Source organism: Sesamum indicum, linkage group LG1, assembly GCF_026168435.1.
Source record: "Sesamum indicum cultivar Baizhima isolate 11 linkage group LG1, ASM2616843v1, whole genome shotgun sequence".
In the NCBI taxonomy this organism is placed as follows: Eukaryota; Viridiplantae; Streptophyta; class Magnoliopsida; order Lamiales; family Pedaliaceae; genus Sesamum; species Sesamum indicum.
The window spans coordinates 14,281,660-14,304,790 of record NC_142657.1 but is presented as its reverse complement, the minus strand read 5'-3'; the positions used below and the strand labels follow the sequence as shown (position 1 = coordinate 14,304,790).

General features: G+C 33.1%; 2 protein-coding genes and 1 long non-coding RNA gene across 5 annotated transcripts; all 3 read right to left on the bottom strand.

The window, feature by feature from the left end:
- Positions 1–2,024: 2,024 nt before the first annotated feature.
- LOC105161089 (protein NRT1/ PTR FAMILY 3.1) lies at positions 2,025–5,338 on the bottom strand. Its single transcript, XM_020697043.2, has 4 exons — positions 5,072–5,338; positions 4,704–4,921; positions 4,064–4,623; positions 2,025–3,053 (listed from the first exon to the last, which is right to left on the bottom strand). The coding sequence occupies exons 1-4, from the start codon at positions 5,145–5,147 to the stop codon at positions 2,168–2,170; spliced, it is 1,740 nt and encodes a 579-aa protein (XP_020552702.2). The 5' UTR covers positions 5,148–5,338; the 3' UTR covers positions 2,025–2,167.
- Positions 5,339–10,733: 5,395 nt separating this feature from the next.
- LOC105161078 (uncharacterized) lies at positions 10,734–15,260 on the bottom strand. Of its 3 annotated transcripts, XR_016065549.1 has the most exons (4): positions 14,331–15,260; positions 13,050–14,178; positions 12,323–12,387; positions 11,236–12,119 (listed from the first exon to the last, which is right to left on the bottom strand). It is a non-coding gene; the product is annotated as an uncharacterized LOC105161078 (long non-coding RNA). The 3 variants fall into 3 exon arrangements; XR_847739.3 differs by lacking the exons at positions 11,236–12,119; positions 12,323–12,387 and adding an exon at positions 10,734–11,234 and having other exon boundaries at positions 14,047–14,178; XR_016065547.1 differs by having other exon boundaries at positions 11,236–12,387.
- A 4,061-nt stretch (positions 15,261–19,321) lies between these two features.
- LOC105161068 (uncharacterized) lies at positions 19,322–20,238 on the bottom strand. The gene has a single exon (XM_011078646.2). It carries the CDS (start codon positions 20,110–20,112, stop codon positions 19,561–19,563), a length of 552 nt encoding a protein of 183 aa, XP_011076948.1. The 5' UTR covers positions 20,113–20,238; the 3' UTR covers positions 19,322–19,560.
- Positions 20,239–23,131: the final 2,893 nt, after the last annotated feature.

Sequence of the window (23,131 nt, the reverse complement as noted above, 5' to 3'; positions counted from 1 at the left end):
TATTATGATTTTTACTCCTAGATGGACTTCTTCCCCTGCTTCTACTACGGCTTTTACTATGTTTTCTGTATTTATGATTTTTATCACTATCATTACTCCTAGACTTAGTTCTTCCCCTTGCAAAGTTTACCTCATTACTATTGGTACTAGGAGCATTTGTTTTTAAGTCCATTTCTTTTGATTTTAAGCCACTAATAACAGTTTCTAATGACACATTATCACGGCCATATTTTATTGCTGCCTTAACATCACTATAAGACTCAGGTATAGCATTTAATAAAACAATAGGTGTATAATCATCTATGTTTTTATCTCCAGTTAATTTAATGTCCTGAACTAATTTAGTAAATTCATCAATATTTTCTTCAATATTTTTAGAAATATCAAGTTTATACCTAAAAAATTTTTCTAACAGAAAAAGTTTGCTAGGAAGTGAAGTTTCAGTAAAGAGTTCCTCAAGTTTATTCCAAAGTTCTTTAGCCGAATTCTGTTTTCCAACTTTCCTAATTACAGAATCAGATAAATTTAAGATAATAGAACTGTAAGCATACTCATCATTTTCAAGCCGTTTTTCTTCAGAAACTGTTTCAGAATATTTTCCATCGATTGCTTTAAAAACCTTTTGTTGTATTAAGATACCTTTCATTTTTTGCTGCCATATACTAAAATCAGTTTTACCATCAAACGGTTGTAAATTATAACCAGACATTTTCAGCAAGTTTCACAGTACACAGTGTTCTCAGTTCAAAAGATAGGAGCAGATATTAAACAGCAGAGAAATCCCCAATCACAGAAATAATTACAGAACAGGAATTAAAAGAAAAAATTTGCAGGGGCCTTCACTACGCCTCCACTAGATACCCGACGGCTTCTCGAGCCCGGCCAAGGGAGGTGAGTAGGGAAGGGGTTGGGACACTGGGACCGGTATTTAAAGAGTTAAGAGTTGAAGCGAGTTTACCGTTTTGGCTTTTCAAGCCAGAGACACCCCCTGGTGCTCTGATACCACTGTAAGGAGTGGATCGATCTCCGGCACAATTACAACACGTTACACAGTTACAGAAATTAACAATAACTTAATATTACAGGCTTTCCTATAACGAATTACAAGTAATCTAAGGAATAGCACAACAGAAACCAGAAATAAACCAGAAACAATAAGATAACAATAAACGGGGTCAAAGACAACTGTAAGGCTCAGGAGCCGTAAAACCCAAGGCCTACACAAGGCCAAAGGTTGAGCACCTCACTGGTTGCTCAAATCACACAAGCCACTCAGGCAAACCGAACCACAAAGGTTCTATTTCAACCACAAAGGAGAATGCCACAAAGGCTTTAAGATAACCACGGAGGCTTATGCCACAAAGGCAATATCAGAGTATCAGAGAGACAGGAGAAGAGAGAGTTCGGTTTTCGGCTTATCCCCACGAACCAAAACAGACCAGCCATATAAACGGGCTGTCCATTAATGGCCGGGAAACGGCCATTATTGGGAAGGGGAGGTTACACAGGACTCCAGGGGTTATGGGAAGAACCCGAAGAGACGAGAGAGACCAGGGTTCGGGAGGGAGAAGGAAGAGGCAGAAATGAGTTAGGGTTTGACCGAGATTAGGTATAAATATGTAGGGTCAATGGGTCGAACCTTTTGTGGGTCGGGTCAAGAGAGTAAGTGGCCCACAGGGCCATGTGTGATTTGGCCGTCCGAAGTGAGGGCCCATCACCTTTGGTTTGGGCCAAAATTTCCCAACAATGTAGGACGTAAGAGATTATATATAATGATTATTCGGGCTTACGGTTTGAGGGGGAAATGCGGAATAGGGTACGCATTGGATAAGAAAAGTCGTTGAAACGACCAATCTTTTCGGGGTTTCCTTCCAACTTTTTCTTTATACTTCAAATAGATTGTTATTGATTTATTACTATTTAGAAGTTAAATAGTTTATCTTAAAGAAGGTATTTTCAAATTAGTTATTCAAAATGATTGAATATGGAAGTTCAGACATGGCAAAAAAGTGACCCTAACAAGATTGACAAAGTAATCAGAAATTGTCCAAATTCAAAGAAAATGGACTTTCTTTTCAGATAATATACATAGATAAGATCCATTCTAGGACTTTCCCTTCTAACTAAATTTCTTGCCCCTACCTAAAAACCCACAAAATCACGGACCCTAAACATGGCTTGTCAGCTCAACCCCGTCTTCTTTTTCCTTGTCATCTCCCAATTTGCGGGCCTGAATTGGCTTCAGCGTATAGAATTTCGCACAAACTAGGTAATAAATCAGGTTAAAGAACTGCAACAACGTGATCAACCAATACAAATACTCCAATTTCCCTTTATTCAGATTGTCATCCGGCAACCAATTCGATCCATCAGCCCCTGCGCTGTACTTGTGTACCAGAGTAACCAAAAGGGTGCTTGTATAACTCCCCGCCGACATCGAAAGCCAGAATAAAGCTGGCGCGGTGCTCCTCATGCTCTCCGGCGCCTGATCATAGAAAAACTCGAGGTGCCCGATAGACATATATGCTTCTGCCATCCCGTGGAGACAATACTGTGGCATTAGCCAGAAAACTGAAATGGGAATGATATCTTGCGGCTTGTCTATCAGGCCATGATCCAAAGCAGCATTCTTGCGCTTCACTTCGACGAAACCGGCTGCGAGTGTTGCTAGTAAAGATATGAAAAGGCCTATGGCCATTCGTGTTAGGAAGGAAATGCCTCGCTCCAGGCCTGTGAATTTTCGCATTAACGGGACGAAGATGCGGTCGTAGAATACTATGGTGGCCAGCATTGATGCCTGGGTGAAGACACTCATTGATGCTGCTGGGATTTGGAAGTGTTTGGTGAGATGTCTTTCCATGGATTTGGCCTGCTGTAGGGAGAAGGTGTTTTGTTGGGCGTAGGCGGTGATGAGGAGGATGCCGGCGGCCCATATTGGGCCCATTCGGATGATGGATTTCAGTTCTTCGACTCGGTGGACTGTGGTGAGTTTCCAGGGGTCGGGGGCCTTGGGGTTGTCTTCCTCTGTCACTATGGCGGCCTTGTCCAGGAACCTGCGTAGTTACAGGGGAATCAAAATATTTCCATCATGTAATTCTGAATGCCATTTTGTCTTAAGCTGATTCCATAAGCTGGAAACATATTAATTTCTTGAAAACTAAAGTGTGACTTCATTAAATAGTAATGATAAAATTAACTCTAAACAACACTCGATTACTGGATTAAAATCCATAAACCAAGAAAAGAAAAAAATCTTGGAATTCCACTATTTTCAGCTTTTCTACTAGTCATAACATTCTGGGAAATTCTCAGTGCCGTCTGATTCATTACAATGATTCAAGTTCTCTTCTTTCTTCCAAAATATTTATTTTTTGCTGCCTAATTGAGAGATATGCTAGTGGGAAGCGGAACGGAGATTGGTTGGATTAGCCAATCCAGAGAAGGGTATAATCTTGGCTTTATCCAGAGCAACTTGTGGCTGATAACAGGAGGCCTTATCCGATAATGTAATTCAATGAACACATCAGGACTAGTTTCATCAGATAAAGGTCCTGCAGGTGGGCGCCTGATACAGCGGACATGACATTGAACAAGTTGTGTAGTAAAAAAGCAGATCTAAGGTGGTAAAGAAATTTGCATTGCAGAAATATACAAGTACATAGTTGTTTGTATAGAAAGTACCTTATTTAAAGCGTTTTATCCATTGATTTATGTACTCTGCCCTGTGAAATTGATGAGCCATAGATTTTTTCGGTCCATCTTTACGTTGTCATTTTTATATAATCCATTGGCAAGATAAGATCCGTGGGGCTGAAACACTCTTTACTGTTTACAACTACCTCAAATTACTGTGTACCAGAATTTTGCTCCTATTGAGTTCAACGGTAAGGTCTTCTTTGGAATTCATTTAAAAGATGCAGACGAACAATCTTTGTAAAAAATTATAATCTTCGGGAAACACATAATCATGCACATTGTAGGACCAAGAATCAATAATGCATAATGCACGGGAGGAAATAATAATGAAAGAAAGAATGCAGATAAAAATAAGAGATCAACTTACTTCATGCTTTTTGTGTGGACAAGCTTCCCACCGACAGAAATAGCAGCATCAAGATCCTCATTCTCATACAATATTTTAGGATCAGAAACCATAGCTACCTTCCTCTTCTTATACGCTGCCACACAGACCTGCATCAGTCGCGTAAATGGGCTGCCAGCGGGATCCATTTTCCGATACAAAGGGTATCCGAATATGAAAGCAATGATTGACAGAGCCATAGCAATGGTTGGAACGCCGAGTCCCCAACCCCATCCGACGTTGTCTTGAATATAAACGATGACTGTGTTGGCAACCAGAATAGATGCTCCCATGCAGAAATAATACCAATTGAAGAACTTCCAAGTTGAAGTCTTCTGCTTGGGGTCATTCTCATCGAATTGATCAGCCCCGAATGAAACAACACATGGTCTAATCCCACCGGAGCCTAAGGCTGTCAGCAAGAGTGAGACATAGAGAACAGCTAGTTGGCCTGAGTCAGCTTCTTCGCAAAATTGGTTGTTTTTACAAGGGGGAGGCCTTAAACTGGGCAGTACTGCTGATGTTGTCAAACTGATCATGCCCTGTTCACAAACAGTTTAGTAGAATGAGTCGTTGTTTTCTTGTTTTATAAAGTATCTCTGGTAAGTTCAGACAACTTAACTATTTGGTATATAATTGAAGCAATTGTTATGGTCCAAAACCTCCCGGCAAAGGCATCTGAGACGAACGCACCAAGCAACGGTGTCATGGCTGCGGTTCCTCCATAGTTTGTGAGAGTATTGGCAGCCTTAGTGAGTGGCAGGTGTAGCTGCGTAGTTAAGTAGCTGATCATGTTTGTGCTGAACCCAACCACAGCCAACTTCTCACATATCTCATTTGCTGCAAAACAAAATACACCGTGTATAAATACATACAACCGTCCCGTATGATGCTTATGCCTATATATGTATTCCCACGGATGATACAGTTTAACAAGGTATGTGACTTCATTTATGTAGAAATTGAGAAATTTAGCATGAAGAAGCTCACCAAAGATGAAGGGCATAGTAACAATGCCACCCTGTTTCTTTTCAACATTTGGGCCTTTCTGCTTCATTGCTCCCATATTTTCTTGTAGTTGTTTTAGCAGTAAATGGCCTGATCCAGGCCAGGTACTTATAGGCAGATGTTGTGTTACTTACATGGTGTAACTGGGGACAATTTTACCCTCTTTATAAGATCTTTATTTGATGAATAAAGAAGTGAGAGAAGAGTAGCAATCATAGAACTTGGAACGGGATGTCCTACTTAAGCCATTAGTTAGAGCCGATTAGAATTTCTATTCTAATTCCTATTGCATTTCTTATTTTATTTAATACATATACGCCACATGTATAATTTTTTTTTCTTTTATGATGACGTAATAAAAAAACGAGTATAATAGTCAAAACAAAAACAACAAATCAACCCATTCTACAACTGGCTATATAGCACTGAAATTAAATTATAGATCTATTGTTTTAAGCTGGTTAATGTTTAAATCAATTCAATTTCATGATTTGTTTTATAAATAGACAGGATTCGTTCCACTCAAAATCACACATGAATCATCATCAGTATCTTGTAAAAGATGTTCATTTTCCAGGATTATGGCTCCAAGGAGTTTAGGTGGAAGTATGTGGTTTAGGTAAGTAGAGTTCCGTATTGCTCCAAATAATCCCACTAACACACATGCATACATAAAGCTTTCATTGAAATTTCCATCTCTTTTACCTAATTGCGAGTGTGCTTTTGTGTTTATTTTGGCATGTTTATTTCTTTTACCTTAATTATATATATAAATGTGTATTTTTATAACGAAAAGTTAAGACAAGACAAATTTGAAAAATAATATTATATGGTGGATGTAGAAATAAGTAGGATGGAATGCAACATACATTCTGAAAAGACTCCTTATCGATATGCCACAGCAGGAGAGGAAAGCCCACCCATCATCTTCTGCCAATATGGCTGGTTAGATTTTTTTATTTATTATGGAGTCATTAATTCTTTTTCTTTTAGCCCACTTGTTGACCACCATACACACACACACACATATATATATATTGTTTTAAGGTTGAAATCAACAAAATAAATTAGAATCTGCCAGATGTTATTTGTGAATCAAAATAAATAAATTAGTACTACACACTTACAAATGACGATTAATGGTACCGCCTGTACTAATTTTTTATAAAGTCAAAAATACCTCTCAACTTATTTAACTTTTCAAATTTTATATAAATTAATAAGTTAGTTTTATTTTATTTTATTTCTTTCTTTAATTTTTTAAATATAATATATTGATTTATATATTTTACTTTTATATATAATATATTTTTAAAATATAATTTTTTTTATTATACACACGTAATAACAATATGTGACAATAACTAATATACATAGAAGAAACTGGCTACCAAATATTGTGAATTGCAATAACTGTGCCAATTATTGTGTTGATTAGGGACTGGTCGGCACCAGCGCCCAGATCTCATTATCATGAAAGACCATCTTCTTCGACCAATCATTCAAATAATTATTACATACATGCAAGATCATCAATATTTTAGTATTTTTAAAATAACTCTCTAATGTGGGAATATTTATGCTAAGTGGACCTTCAACACTCGCAAATATGCATATCCACGATTTATGTTATCAACGATTCAATTAAGAAATCTCAAGAATATTTTCATTCAAAGTTATCTTAGATACTTTTATCTCTAGCTAAGTATTCTATGTCTCGGCCTGATCCATCGTCTTATTTGTAGAGACCTATATGCCATTATTATTCATTAATATGTATAGATCATTGCTGCCCGTAAGTCATATTTTAAATCAATGATGTACTTGAAATCGTAGAATTAGACCGAAAATTATAAATAATAATTCTCCCCCAACCAGGTACAACTTTGGGTACCCCTATTACCATCGTATATCTTTTCGAGAACCAAGTTCTAAACATTGACTTGAGTGTTGAAAAACTTTCATTATAAACCCATCTAACTTGACTCTAACATTGTTTTGACAATACAAGCACTACATTTTTCTTGAAAAAATATCATTGCATTTGAGATAATAAATACCCTTAATCCGTCATTAGAAAATCTTAAATAAACACTGAGATCTTTTAAGACCAACAAACTCCATTCTTTTTTGGTAATATGATCTTCATCACAATTGCTTTGGACTCGTTTTCTTTTTCCTTTCCCAGAATAATGTATGTGGTTTTGACTTACAATGAAAGTTAAAAACACAAACCCCTACATTTGGAGGTGCCTTTTGGACTAATAAATTCTAAAATTAGATCTAGATCTTGTTTGTGAGATTGAGAAAAAGAAAGATATTTCTAGATTGTTCTAATTTCTATATATATTAAACTATTCCAATTCGATATACATCTTCCACTGTATCACTATTATTAGGGTAAATTATAATTACTTTCTTCAAGTTTAATATAATTATAAATATCTCTTCATTATTTAAAAAATTATAAATAACCCTTTAATTTTAGCGTTCGTCTAACAACAACCCCATTCCGTGAAGTTTTCATCCAATTTTTGTAGTGAACTGATCAAAATGTTCTTTTCAAATTATAATTATAATTTTATATATTTCATAATTTTTTAAAATATTTTTATGAATTAATATTCCCTCTAAATTATTTATTTTATCCACCCTTAATTTTTTTATTTTTTTAAAAAAATTCAACAAAGGTAAAATAGTAATATCTACTTTACAGTCTAGGGATTACATAATTATTTTTTACTTGATGGAATATTTATAATTTTTCAAACAATGAGAAAATATTTATAATTATGCCAAATCTTAAAAAAAATAATTGTAATTTACCCCATTTATTATATTCACTAGCAAGTAGTATCACATTCGTGCTGTTGTTATTATCAATTATTTTTTTTCCCAAAAATCCCTTCACATAAATGTTTATTTTGACAATTTGACTTTTATATGATCGTTTCCACCCTAATTATATCACATATATCTTTTCTCGTTAGAGAACACTTTTTTAAAATAAAACAATGAGGCTTATAAAAAGCAAAAGTGAATAGTACGTCGCACAATGAGGTATCATGCGAGTGACAAGCCACATCATATATATTGATGTCCCCTAAAATTATTGGACCAACCCTACAAACTAGGCATACTAGCTTAATCGACTAAGTGCCTAATCGACTCATCAGAAGGATGGATAAAGCCTACCAGTAGGGAGGTGAGACCCACAAGCCTGTTTTTCTTTTATGAGATAGTAGGTCCAAGATACAAGCGCATTTACAGCTGAAAGGACACTTCATAGGACTTGCCAACACATTTATACACGTCACCTTTGTTCAACTTTAGGTGGTTCCAGGTAAATGAGTACCAAACGAGCTAGAAAATCTACAAATAACCAACTCTCGGATTTTTAGGCAGATATGGCAGGATTCAGTCCAACTCATGTATCTCAGTCAAATTTAATCCAAATCTCAAACTGTTTGTTCTGCATGATAGCCAATTCAAAGAGCTTTCCAACGACCCCCGTATCCTACTCTGTACAAGCCTATAAATAGAGATTTTGTGCGGTCATTTGGAATATCACTCTTCATAACTCAAACTCTCACTTATTTTCACTACCCTCTCTCGATTTTTAAGCTATTCTAAACTTACATTTTGCGCCCTACGTGAATATTCGTCATTCTCACATCATACCTCACCTTTATCTAATTTTAATTCAAGTTTTTTCTTTTTATTTTTTCATAAACCGTTACTGACTTAACTATCAGAGTGCTAACACTATTTTACAGGGGTAGTCCTTTGATAATCTTAGATTTTTTTCAAAAGTTCCTTCAACCCTCGTGGTGTGGCCAAAGATCTTATACGTATCATATATACTAATTGCCGTTGCACGAAATCCCCGCGAGCATATAAAAAAACTGTAATGTGAGAGGAAAAGAAAAATAAATATTGTAATTATAAGTTTATTAAAAATCTAAAAGTTTGTTAGAAAAATAAATATGGAGACGTTCGCAGAGAGAGAAATATGGAACAGTAGGTAAGAGAAAAAAATTATAAAATTATGAGATTATTAAAAAAAAATTGAAATTAGTATTCTGACCAAATTTATTTTGGAAGAAAAAAAATAATTTTAAGAATAAATTTTGGTAATAAACAATTGGTACGAGAAAAGATTGTTTTTTATAATAGTATTAGCTGTTGTGGCGCGCAGTTCCTGCGTGCACATAATAAATAATATTTCATACTTTAAAATATATTATAAATAAGAGTAAAATATATAAATTAATACATTACATTAGTAAAAAGAAAAATATGATCAATTAATATAAATTTTGAAAAGTTAAAGTTAATTACTTTGTAACGAAGGATACTGTGACCTCACAAAAAGTTAATATGACTATTTCATTAATCACTGTTTATGAATTTGAAGGGTTTTTTTCGTATATTAGTATAAATAAATATATAAATTTGAGGAGCTGCCCTTTTCCGACAGTGTGACTGTTGAGGGAATTTAGGCATGAAAGAAAAGCAGATAAGGATAGAAAAGTGAACAACGTTAGGCTCCCACAGGAATTACCAGACACCATTTCGGGTCCGCGCCCATCAAATATGGAAAGACAGCAGATTTGGGTCCAGTATTGCTAACTGAGGTCAGGGATGACATCAGCAGATCAATGGTCCAATGCACGGTGACCTACACGAAGAAAGGTATGTTTGCTCATCTGAAATCATGCCCACATAACTTATCATACGCACCGAAAACTCCATCTTTTGATCCCAGCAAATCCACCATGCACGTAGCAATCAAAGTTGTAGCAGAGTAAGATTTGATGAAGATCTACGTTTCCGTTTGATTGATCAAATGTTAGTGGGGGATGGGAGGTGAGTGATTTAGACTACCATGTCAACCATGCATGGGGTCCTCTTTAGAATCACATATATAGTAGCTCGCTAGAATGCCAATGCAACTCCCATCTTGTGTAAAATTCACTGGGGCCGACAACCACGAATCACTAGTCAAAATTAATCTCGAATTCAGTAAAATTCAGAACACATTATGAAAAAAAAATTACTAGGAGGTTATATATTGAAACAACTACAAACGATATATACAATATTTCCTAAATTTTGAAAATATCGATTGATATATATTATTTCAAATAAAATATTTAAAAAGGTAAAGTCCAAGGTTTATATGATCTTAGCGTATTTCAGTATTTATAATCATATAAATTATGAAATTGACATATTAATATTTTTATAAATTCTATAATGTTATTTTAATTCAACAGTGTTTACATGAGGAGAACACAACAAATTGGTGGTCGCACTTGCGAAATCTGATACTTAAATGAGTGAACTGCATTAAAATGCAATTTAAAATGAAAAGATAATAAAACAAGCAAGTCGTATTAGTTTCCATAAAACGTGGTTTGGCCTCGTCTCACATTTTCTTCGGAAGTCGTTTTTCTTTCGATTATAATTTCCTTTTCTTCTGATATGGTTAAAAGGGACCTTAACGATTGTTCTTTTTTTTTTTTTCTCATTCAAAATGAAAGGAAAAAAAGATACTTTCATGAATAATAAACAAATTCCCGAAATTCCAAATGATTTAACTCCGATCAAAATCTCTTTTCTCTGCTTAAATTTATTTAAAAACATAAAAATTAGAAATACTATAATATAAAAACAGGACAAGCAAAAAGTCACAACATCATCTGAAGGCGACAGATGATGGAGATTGGGATGATTGAAGTTGAGAGAGAGAGAGACGTGCACTGTTCTAAACTTGAAGGAAGCACCACAAATCTGTGACTGTGAGAGCCAAGCAGAAGACGCTTATGAGCTCCTCCTCCGGGCTTCAATTATTATGAGGTTGGAATCTTAACAACCTCAATCATCCAAACCTCCAGACAAAATTCCTATTTTTCAATCAAATATCATAATAATGTCTACACATAAAGCCTGCTCCAGTTATGTATATATATATATATATACCGATCATAATATGTACTGTACTTGCTCCAGTTATAATCCTCTATTAAATATATGCACCTGAAACCCAATGGTATTCAAGGATTTTAATCTAACAAGTCATTATGCGTACCAACTCAAGATTGTTTGCACCAACAACACTCCATTTGAAACTTGGAAGGCCCTGTTAAAAAGAGAATCATATTTCCAAGCCCATATAATTATAAGAGAAAAAATGCAAGCTACCTCCTTATGATATGGGTAATGTGCAAATACCTCCTTGTGAAATAAAAAACACCAAATTACCTCATTGTGTTATTAAAATTTAAGCAGTTTACCTCCTTAGAGGGGTGTGTGTAGTGCACTCACCCCTCTTGCAACTGGGCATAGGTTTTACAAATAAAATATTATATATATAATTTATTAATAATTATAATATGTAAATACTTATCAAAAACTAAAAATACTATTTTTTTATGTAAAATATATAATATTTTTATTAATATATACTTTTTTATTTAAAAAAAATCCATCCCACCCCCCTCACCGGCCATTGCCGCCCCCGCCTCTTCCCCCCTCAGTCCATTGCCTCAACCTCCATACCCGTCGCTTCCCTCCACCCTAGCCGATCTCGCTCGCGCTACGACGCCACTTTCAGGCTTGTCGCCTGTAACACTCCCTACAATGTTATACTTAATTACCACTAAATATCATACATTCCCTTATTAAAATCCCTCGTATAAGATATTTTCAGTTATCAATATAATATATAAACGTCTCACGAGATAATAGGCATATTCAAAAGATAATATTTACATTTCCCAGGCGTCCTCATTTGCAAAATCCCAAAAATAAAATAACACAACAACCAGCTGTACAAGATTTTAAATAGAAATCGAGCTAGAGACTGACATATTTAATATTCCCATAACAAAAATTTTGGCTTTAAATGTCATGGTTGACCCACCTATTGGCCAGAACAGCACGACTCAAACTTCAGAGTGATTTATCTCCTCAAAAGTACGTGACAATCCGTGAACTGCCTTCTCAGTAAGTATTGCCAAACAATCTATATTTACATATATATTTGCAAGTCAAACATGATACAATCATATCAACCAATCAATATTTGTCCGTATATTACAACCACATATAAACACATAATAACAATTTCACGAATATATAGGTAACCTTACACAAATATATAAACAACCAATATATATATATATAGTACTACACAAATATATATATAAATCAATTAGCTATACTTACCTCAAATCTCAAAATGCTTCAATTAATACAAAGAGCTGCTCAACCCTCTATTTTTTCGTCACGTTCTATAATAAAATATTATATGTATAATCAATATATTGAGAACATCATAAGTTCTAAACAAAATATTATATAATATTCGTATGTTTTCCACCAATCTTTTAACATTTCATTTATATTAAAGTTCAACCATCTGTTCCATTTTCTTTTAAATAACTATACTTTCTAAATTTCTCAAGTATATATTTAATTTATCAACTAACTCATAAGAATTCATTTAATCAAACCCCTCATATATTTATAACTATCTGTTTTAATAACATCTCCAAGTTAAATTATCATTAAAATCTCATTTTCTCTTTTTAATAACATAATATTTCTTAAATATAATTTTTAGAATATTTTTATGAATTTTCTATCAATTTCTCGTTACTACTATAATTTAATTAAACACCAATACATATAATTACGCATTTAGTTAATAGGCCGGATAAAATTGAATAAATTAACTATAGTAATAATTAAATCTGTAATAATTTAATTAAACAACTAAATATTTTTATATCAAATATGATATTTAATTTGACACTAATTTTAAATAATCAAACTCATAAAATATTCCGACTAAACAAGACATCGATCAATATAAACTTCATTTAATAAATGAACTAACTAAATAATATAATTATATAAATTAATATAAATTAAAATCTAAAAATTTTCATACCTGTTTCTCCTCGTGAGTGTGTAAAATGTGTGAAGTGTGTGTCAATTTAGAATGATAAGTAAACATATATTTGTATATAATAAGATGTAGGTGGGCCGGTGGGGTTGATGGCCCACCTCCCCCACTCGTGTCATATATATATACATATATAATATATATTTTAATTTTGATTTTTATAAAAAATCTATTACGTCCTATCTAATTTCTTAATTAATATAACTTGCTATCAAATATCATAACGAACTCCAATTTAATTCGTTCAAATTTTATTATATTTCAATTGTAATTTATAAATTATTTATAATTTAATTAATTTTTTAATAATTATCAATTAATCTCTCGATTATATATAAAATTCTACCAACATCACGTCGCCAGCCCCTCCTCCCCTTCCCTGTTCGCGCCTTGGCGTTGCCTCCCCCCAAAAAATCAATCTCCAGCCCCACTAAACCAGTAGAGACGCCCCCTCAAAACCAATTGCGTTGTCGTCGTCTTGCCCAAACCACCAACCCTTTCCCATCTCATCGTCGCCGCACTCAAACCCCCTACCTAACTTGCGTGGCCACCCGCCCTCTCTCTCTACATATATATACATATATATTTATGATTATAATTATATATAAATTCATTACATATAATATATTTTAAATCAATATTTAGGTAAATACATATTAGGTAAATTCACAATTGTAAATCTAGACTTTGAATTAAGTAAAATCTAAGCTGTTGATTTATAAATTGAATTTCGACTTTTGATTCAAATCAAATCCAACAGTTCTTAAATAATTTAAATTTAAAAAAATAAAAAGCTCGTGCATTATATGAAATCGTGTGAAGGGGTAAATTACTCTATTTTCACAAACACATGGAGGTAATTTGATATTTTTTTTCACAGGGTATAATTTAACCATTTCTGATATCACATGGGATAATTTACATTAAACCTAGTTAGTAAGCTAAAGGAGAAACGACGCAAAGAAAAAATAAATAGATGAACCGAGGATTTGCGGAAAAAGATATAGCGGATTAGCATTTGGTCCAGTTGAAGGAAGAGGAGCTGCTTGCTGAGGCTGAGCGTGCGCATTAGCAGCCTGTCCACTAGGTACGCTTACAGGTTCAGGAGGAGCTTCTGCTGATTCAGGGATCCCCAGGATTATATATAAATAATGGCATCACCAAAAAGTATATGCTTCGCTAAAAAAATAAACCTCATGCAATAAGCAACTCGTCGCCGCAAACAACAATTTAGTGCACGTAGAAACACAAGTTTGATAAACTTACAGATTACATATATTCAACCGCTCTGGAAGGGCTCGACAACTGTGTCTCTGTCTCCCTCCAAGTTGTTGCCAGCAACTAGATTGGATGCAGCTTGACCACAAACATCTGAGCTGCAGTCAACAGAAAAATTTAATTGTTGGAAAACTTAACAAAGTTATAAACGTCAAAATCTCGTCATTGACAGGGAACAGTAGCAGTGTAGCAGGAGTAATTAGAGAGGCAGGGGCATTACTTGTCTATGAGAGGAGTGAGGACTAAGAAAACTTAAATACATCAACATTCATCCCCAGTTGTTAACATGATCAGAAATTAACATATTTTCCTTCAACTGATGAAAACAATAATAAACCAGAAATTACATTTCAACTTATCGCAAAACGGTTCAGCAACCATACAAGCCAAATACAAAGAAAACGAGTTGATGACATTAAGCATTGCATTTCGCATTCTCCATAGAAGAATGACAATGGGAAGCAATACAAACAAATCATTTTCCCATACATGGAGTAAATCTACCAACACAGTCTAAGAAATTCATCAGAAGTTCAAATCTTTCAATTCAAATGCACATGCATCCTAACATAATTCAACAACACCGGCTGCAGATTGAACTGCCACCAACATCAAACATGCAAAAAACCGAAATGCACAGCAACCCCACAACAAGAAACAAGGAAATTTGAACATAAAATTTCAAAACACAGCATCACACTCAATTCAGAACGAAATCATGAAATCGACACCAGCAAGAAAATGAGGAAAAGATCTAGGGTTTCCCTTCGAATTCGAAGTGAGTGCCTTTGAGTGTTATCAACATGACCTTCCTAATTAATTTTTTGATGGTATTAATTTAGTATTTTCGGCGGTTGCCTGCAAAAACATAGAGAAGAGGGGTATCGAGACCCAACGGTGCAAGACAAGACTTATTTCACCTACTTTGACGTCCATGTTTCTTGAAATTCTTCCTTGAGCTTTTCTCATACTATATATCAACCATGCACAGGAGATCAAATAACACGCTCTCTAGCTGCCGTGCCATGGACGTCGAATAGTTCAGAGGTCAGATTGGTGCGTGCAAGTCAACAAAATATAGAGAGTAATAAATGTTGGTGAATTGGAAGAGGATAAAACCTGAGCTAGATTTTTGTGTCCGATTCCGACAAGGAGTATGTGGGAAGTCCCATGGCCATGTGTGTGCTGTTAGCCAAAGTCTTTTGTGGGTTTGGATATCGGGTTTGGGCCAAACCCAGTCCCCATCGGAAAAAATTGGCCTACCGTTCGATCGATCTAGAAGCCCAAAAAAAAAAGAAAATTCGAAATCACATTTAGGTGGAATTAAATCATCGTTGTTTAATAGTTATAAATCATTATTTAATGTTGATAATTGACTAACCAATTTGATCTAATTAATAATAATTAAAATCTATTATACTTATGATTAAAAAATAAAACCAAATTTTTTCCAGATCTAAATAAAATTACTCGGCTAAAGAGGGCTTATTGTGGTGAGTCTAAAATTACAAATTTTGTTGAAATTTCTTTATCAATCAAATTTCTAAATCAATGATGGCGATTATTGGGAGTTGATATTTCAAATTTGTTGATGGAACGTCGTTCGTAATTCATACGCCAACTGATTAGTATGTCACCGTTTAATGTACTCAGCAATCCTTCCATACATTTAAAGAAAAAAGAGAGAGAGAGAAAGTAGGATATATTGGGAGGATTTGATATAATTATAATTTTTTTTAATTTTAAATTATTAATATACATAATATTTGATGAAATTATATAATTTTTTAATAAAGAATTTAAATATTCAAGTATGCTCTTGCTAGATTTTTTCTTTTCTTAAAATAGTTAAAAAAATATAAAAGAATAAATAACTATAAAGAAAATAAAGTTTTAAAAAATAAATAATTTGTAGGTTTATAAACACGATAATGTTAAGGTTTAAATATATTTTACACTCTTAAAATATACTATCAATTAGCCCCTTAAATTAAAGGAAGTTTCACTTAATTACCGCTTATCTTTGAGATAATTTCTTAGATTAAATATAAATGGACAAAAACACCTTTGATGATTAATAATATAATATATTCACTTTTAATGCCCTCTACAATCAAATATATCAATCAACATAACTTTCATTTTTATTTCAATTATATTGTTAATAACTTTGATGCGTTCCAAAAATGCTCGGATCCAATTAATATGAACTATGCTCAAAATTTGGGTCGAAGTAAATGCAAATTTTAAAGGGAGGACCTGCAAAAAAGGCCTTAGCACTCCGACGCCCAAATTAATATTGGATTTGAGATGGAATAAAGCCAAAAAGTAAATAAATATAATTGAAATTGAGATATGATGAATAAAGTCGTTTAATAGTGCAAGAACATATGACAATGTGCTTGTAGAGTCCTTAGATAATGTTTAAAGGGTATTTAAAAGGTGTTTAGAGAGTGAGAGAGATGATTTAGAGAGTAAGAGATGTGTGAGAGACGTTAGAGAGTCTCATGAAGGTGTTTGGAAGTGCTATGAGCATAGAAGAGTAAACCTGTATTTGTAGAGGGGTGTCATCTTCCGATATGACTATGCATGTTCCTCCATTTTTGGAAAAGTGGATGAATGTCGTTTGGATAAGCCATAATTTGATCTTTACCTTCTGTTAGAAGTGCTTTTGAATCCTATCTCCAAGTTTGGGGAACTCTTCATCAGCAAGGACTCCTAATCGCTAGGGAGTCCTAGCTCCCCAGGAGTCCAGGGCTTTGAGGTCACCTTCCTCGTCTGTGAGGAGTCTCAGCCGCCAGGAAGTCCTCCTAGGGCTTATGTGGTACAATGTGGTTGTTGACGAGATGCCACATAGGAGAGTGGGCTGCCATATGTGTGGGCTTTTTAGCCCGAATATTTTTGTCAAGCTCTTATCATGATTCGAGTAAGGGGATGTCTTCAGTCATCTCCCTTTTCCAGTCTGTTTTCTGGGGGCCAATTATCAAGGTCGCCCGCCTGTCTGTTTTCTAGGGGGCACCTGTCAAGACCACCTATCAAGTGTTTTTGGGCCTCTCATGACTTGGTCTCCTATGATGTTATGAGTCGCTTGTTTCTTTCTTCTTTTTGGATCGTTTGGGTCTTTTTGAGCCAACTTATTTTATGCACTTCAAAATTAATATTAAATTAATTAAATACCAAATAATTTGTTTAAAATTTGATTGTACAAGTAGTTGTATTAAAATTAGAAAAATAAATAATATTTTTATCATTTACGATAAAATTTTTGTTTCTCATTGAACAATATGAAAATTTACTAATTATAAATAAGTGTTTCCTAATCAACAATATTAAAATTCCACATTAAATTTTTCTAGATTGATCATTTAAAATAAATTAGAAAATCTTGCGAGATTGTTCATTTTACTAATTTCAAAATGTATATTTATACTATCAAATTTGAAATAATCGTTTTATACTTAATTAAGTTGCAATAATTATTTTAGTATTAATTTATTAACGATAATTAAATACAATCTAAAGTCAACATTAATTAATGTATTGTATTATGGAGGAGATTAAAGTAAATACATCATACTCTTATGTTATCTTCATGGGTATTTTTGTCCATTTTTATTAAATTTGAAGGATCAAAGAAAATGATGAGGTAAGTGAAGGTCTTTTTAGTTCAAGGGGATGATTTATGAGGATGACATACTCAAGGATGTAAAATATATTTTACCTACTATAAAAATAATAATTTATATTGTGTTGAATCTTTTTTTTTTTTGAATAAAATAAATATAAGAATTATTATTATTTTACACTTTATTATTTAATCTTTTTTTTTGTCAACTTACCATTTCAATTTTTTATGAATTTTTGCACTTTGTCATTTATAAATATTTATCAATCAAGTTTTTTATGGAAAAAAAATTCAAATGTAATACGCATGTGATATTAAGGGTTATGTAATATGATATTTTCACATATGCACAACATGTGATGTTTTCAAACAGAAAAATTAACAAAAAAAATATCACAAAGTACAAAATTTGTAAAGTTGAGATGATAATTAAATTGACAAAAAAAAAAAATCAATAGCAAAGTATAACAAAGGGCATAATTCAAATGGCAAAATTTACCCAAATAAATAATGTAATTTTTATACACGTCAAATGTATTATATCTACAATCCAACTTTGATCTATTAATATAAACCGATCTTTTAAAATATTAACGTACACCAATAAAAACATCAATACAATTTACACAAACATCCATAATTTTTAAAAAAATACAAATACACTCCAAAAATATCAACAACATTACAAAATATATTTTGAGAGTGATTTGCATAATTACCCAAAAAATAAAAATAATTCATATGAATAAATCATATATTAGAGTGTCAATAAAATTATTCTATTTAAATAAAATAACATTTTCATTAAATTTTATCATCCCAATTATAACTGTTTTTAATGATTTCTGAACTAAATATGTTATCAAAAAAACGTAATATAAAGAGATATGTAATATTTATGGATGATGTGAAATGATATTTTTGTATATCCACAATATGTAATGCGTTTTTTACAAAAAAATCAACAAGAAAACATATTTGGTAAAGTGTAAATTTTGTAAAATTAAAATAATAAATTGACATAAAAAAATATAAAAATTAAATATAATCTTATTGAGAAAATGTAATTTATCCTAAAATAAAAAATAAAAAAAAACAAAAATGATGTATTGCCGTGTCAAATAGAAAATCAAATCCGGCGGGTGGAGTGGTTGGATTCAGATATATGGAAAAAGAGGAGAAAGTGAAATTTCATGAAATATATTAGGTGGAAATTGTCGTTCTCACTTCTGACACCACCCAATCCTTTCTTCTAAATGGAAATTAGATATGTCAATATTTATTAGATCATTAATTAATAATCTTTATTTCAATTGAATAATTATTATCAATTAATTACAGCTACTAATTGAAATAAGAGAAGGGAAAAATATCTTTCATACGCGAAAATTGAGACCATCAGAGTTAGAGCAAATGATCCGTGTAAGTCTCTAGATCTGGGTATACTTTTAACTTACTTTTTCAACTATCATTAGATATATCAAAGAAAAAAGAAATTAAATAAAGTGATTATATTAACAATATTCTTTGCCTAACCCTAAGCTCCCTAACAGTAGCATATATAGGTTGTAGGTGGAGCATAAAAAGTCCGCCCTACTGAGCCGGCAGCGTTTCGGGTCTCCATGCTAAATCCCCCGACCCGACACCCAGATCCGCATAGTCAAACAATCCGTCTAATGCCACGTATTCACTGTTCGCGTTATCCGCCGCACCCAACCCCAATCCGAATGATTCATAACCCGAAAACTCCCAGAACTCGCGTCCGAACTCAGACGCGTCGGACTCAAACCGATCCAACTCAGTCAACTCATTCTTCATCCCACCGGGAGATGAGGTCGGAGGAGGAAGCCCGAGCTCGTCATCAGACGCCTCCAACAAGTACCCTAACTCCGGCCGAGACTCGCCGCGATCCGCCCCTACATCAACCGCACCTCCGTCGCCGGCGGACGTCGAAGCGGCGATCTCCTCCTGGAAACTCTTCATGAAGGAGTCGAGATCCTGGGTGGAAGTGCAGAACTCTGCATCATCGTCCAAACTATCCAGCAGATTCTCCCTCAGCCGCTTCACCTCCGGCGAGTCGATATCCGACTCGGACTCCTCCGCCTCATCCCGAACTCGTTTCTTACTCAACTTCATATCTTCCATAAGAGAATATCAGAAGAGAGAAATTAGAAAAAGACTTGACAACAATGCACAGCAACGTTGGCAAAAGATTTCAGAACAGTGTAGAGAGAAGAAAAATGGAAATGGTGTGATGAGGGAGAAATGAAAGGGGTTGGAATTTATAGTGGGGGGAAAGCGGTATCGGGAGTGATGATGGTGACGTGGGAATAGGGAGGGGGGGACCCATATTGGGGACGTCCCGTCAATTGTAATATTGCTTTCATTTGACGTGTCTGCTCATCTGGTCTGTGTGTATTTTTTGGTCTGGAATTTAGTATTGCGTAATTAACAGGATTTGAATTTGGGGTTGGAGTCCGGTCAGTTAGGTGGGGACCACCCGGGGCATAGTCAATCACGGCCCCTTTACCCATTCTTTTCTTTTGTACAAACGATTTCGTCCACATCATCAGAATAGATATTTAACTAAATAAATAAAATAATAATAATTTAAATATCTATGTATATATATATATATATCTAAGTCATGACATAAGCTGTTTTGTTTGGGTTGTTTGTACATTTTGGGCGCTGTTTTTACGGCAGAATTTTTTACCATCGGCCGTCTGCCCAACTCTGGAGGCAACTAGGGTTTTCTTTTTTGGTATTATATTATACGACTCTCACAAATGCAAATATGTAATTTTTTTTTAATAATTTTTATTTTAAAATTATTAATATATTTATTAATTTATAAATTTAAATCTATTGAATAACAAATAATAAATTGAATAATGTAACAATTAATATTTTGAGCCAACTTTTGTTCATATATCAATAACTTATTATTTTTTTTAAAAAGTGAAAGTTTATGAAGAAATCAAATTTTCGAAAATGTAACATAACAGTGAAGAGAGTGTGTGTCAGTGTGGTAGAACCAAAAATAAAATAATGTATGGAAATCAAAAGTGGTTAACAACGCCTTTTATTGACTTTGAGCTTCTGTTTTTTCATAACTCAAAAAGAAAACCTCAATTTGCATACGTTTTAAACACTTTGTTCTCAATTACATGTTAGTTGATTTTTGCAAACGCTGTCTATATATTATAAAATAGTTTTTTTTAAAAAAAGGAAATTAATATGTGTCTTTCTCCAATATTATTAAATTAAAATAATATGTTACTTTTATTTTATTTTTATCTTTCTTAACATTCTAGAACCAGAATTTATCTTATAACATTATTTTTTTTAAGAATATTCTTTCACCTCACAGCAAGAGTCATAACATTTAATTTTGATTAATTGTCATGGTTAATAATAAATAGTCGTACCAAATAGTTATTAATCACAACCAAGCAACGATTGTTGGCCGTGATTTTTATGATATTGGCTAAAACATTTGTCATGGCTTTTTAGCCATGATAAATATTTTGACCATAGCTTTTAACCATGAAAAATGATTTTTTCATGGTGAAAAAATTAACTTTTTTCATTGATTTTATTTACAATAATTAAAAGTATATCATAATTTTTAGACACAACCACTAATAATATAGCTAACAGTAATTCTTTTTCTAGTACTTAAAAATAATGTGATATTATTCAATAACTCTTTATCAAGAACTTAAGCAAATCATAGCCAATCGACTTATCGGAACCAAATGTATTGCTACCCATCTTATATAATATTAGTGAAAATATAAAATAAAAGAAAAAGTAATATTTTTTTTATTTTTTGAGTATTAATTTGTACGTGAGAAAAATTGTGTTGAGCAAGCACAACTGCGCTGACTAATCTCGGAAACATTACCTCAATACTGAATAAAATTCACTTTTGTTCTAAGGAGGAATATGGAAATAAAAATTTGTGAACTACGATTTTTCCTGGTCTAGACATAGTATTTAAATAAGTGGCCTAAATTGGAACTCACCACGCACATCTATTTTGAGGAGTAGAGTGGGTTGGCAACGGCAGGCCTTTTTGATTGGACTATTCTATAATTTGGACGAAATTGGGGAAGAACATTTACACCATCAATAGACTTTACCGTATCCAAGCTGTCCTGTCAATTGACATGTTCGAAATTATGAATTTGAATTTTATTGTTAGTTTATTTTTTATAAATTATTATAATTTATTTATAATTATTATTAATATATTAATTAAATGAAAAATGATTATGATTTAATTATTGTTTTTAGTCTATTAATGTGAATTATTGTAATTTATTGATATTTATAATTTATGTGTTGATTAAATAAAAAATAAATTTGACGGCATCCAAGCAATCGTGCCCATAACAACATCAATTATCAAACCTCTCTACTTTACATATTTATTTTTCTTCTTTTTAAATGGTGAAGAAAGATGCACACAAGATGGAATTATGGTGTGATGTATAATGCAAGTTGCATTATTGATGTCATATGTCTTTCTTCTTTACTGTAAAATATTTTAAATTTAAATTTTTGGATGGACTGTATTGACTTTTTATGTATTCATTAAAATGAACTAATTCTACATGGGATTTTGTGGCAATATTATCAGTCTCTTGACGAGGGATTGAGGATAAACATATAATTTCATATCGTAAACGGGCGTCGAATATTTAATTAGAGCCTCTTCAATTTATTTCTAAGAAGGCTTTGAGCCTTATAACTCACACAAGCTCTTAATTTGCATTTTGTAATCGATATAAAGCTCGTGACAATATTAATATGTGTGTATATATCGATCGTGTCTTGTCAGTGCTCCACAATTTTAATATTCTTATCAGTTAAAGGTCGTTTGACGTGATGTTCCACACTATATCAATTTTTCAAATACCTTTTAAGAAAAAACTCAACACTTCCATATTCAAAAATTGATTTAGGATTGGAACGTATCGACCAGCCCCAACCCGATTATGTGATTGTCAAATCTAATCTTTTGATCCCCATATGGTCGACAAATGACCTCTAAATTACGTCATTAGAGTTCGAATAGCCCGAATTGTCCAATTTATAAATATCGCTTCAATCCCATTTTGTGAGATAAGTTATTTCAACTTTGGGCATGGTTACT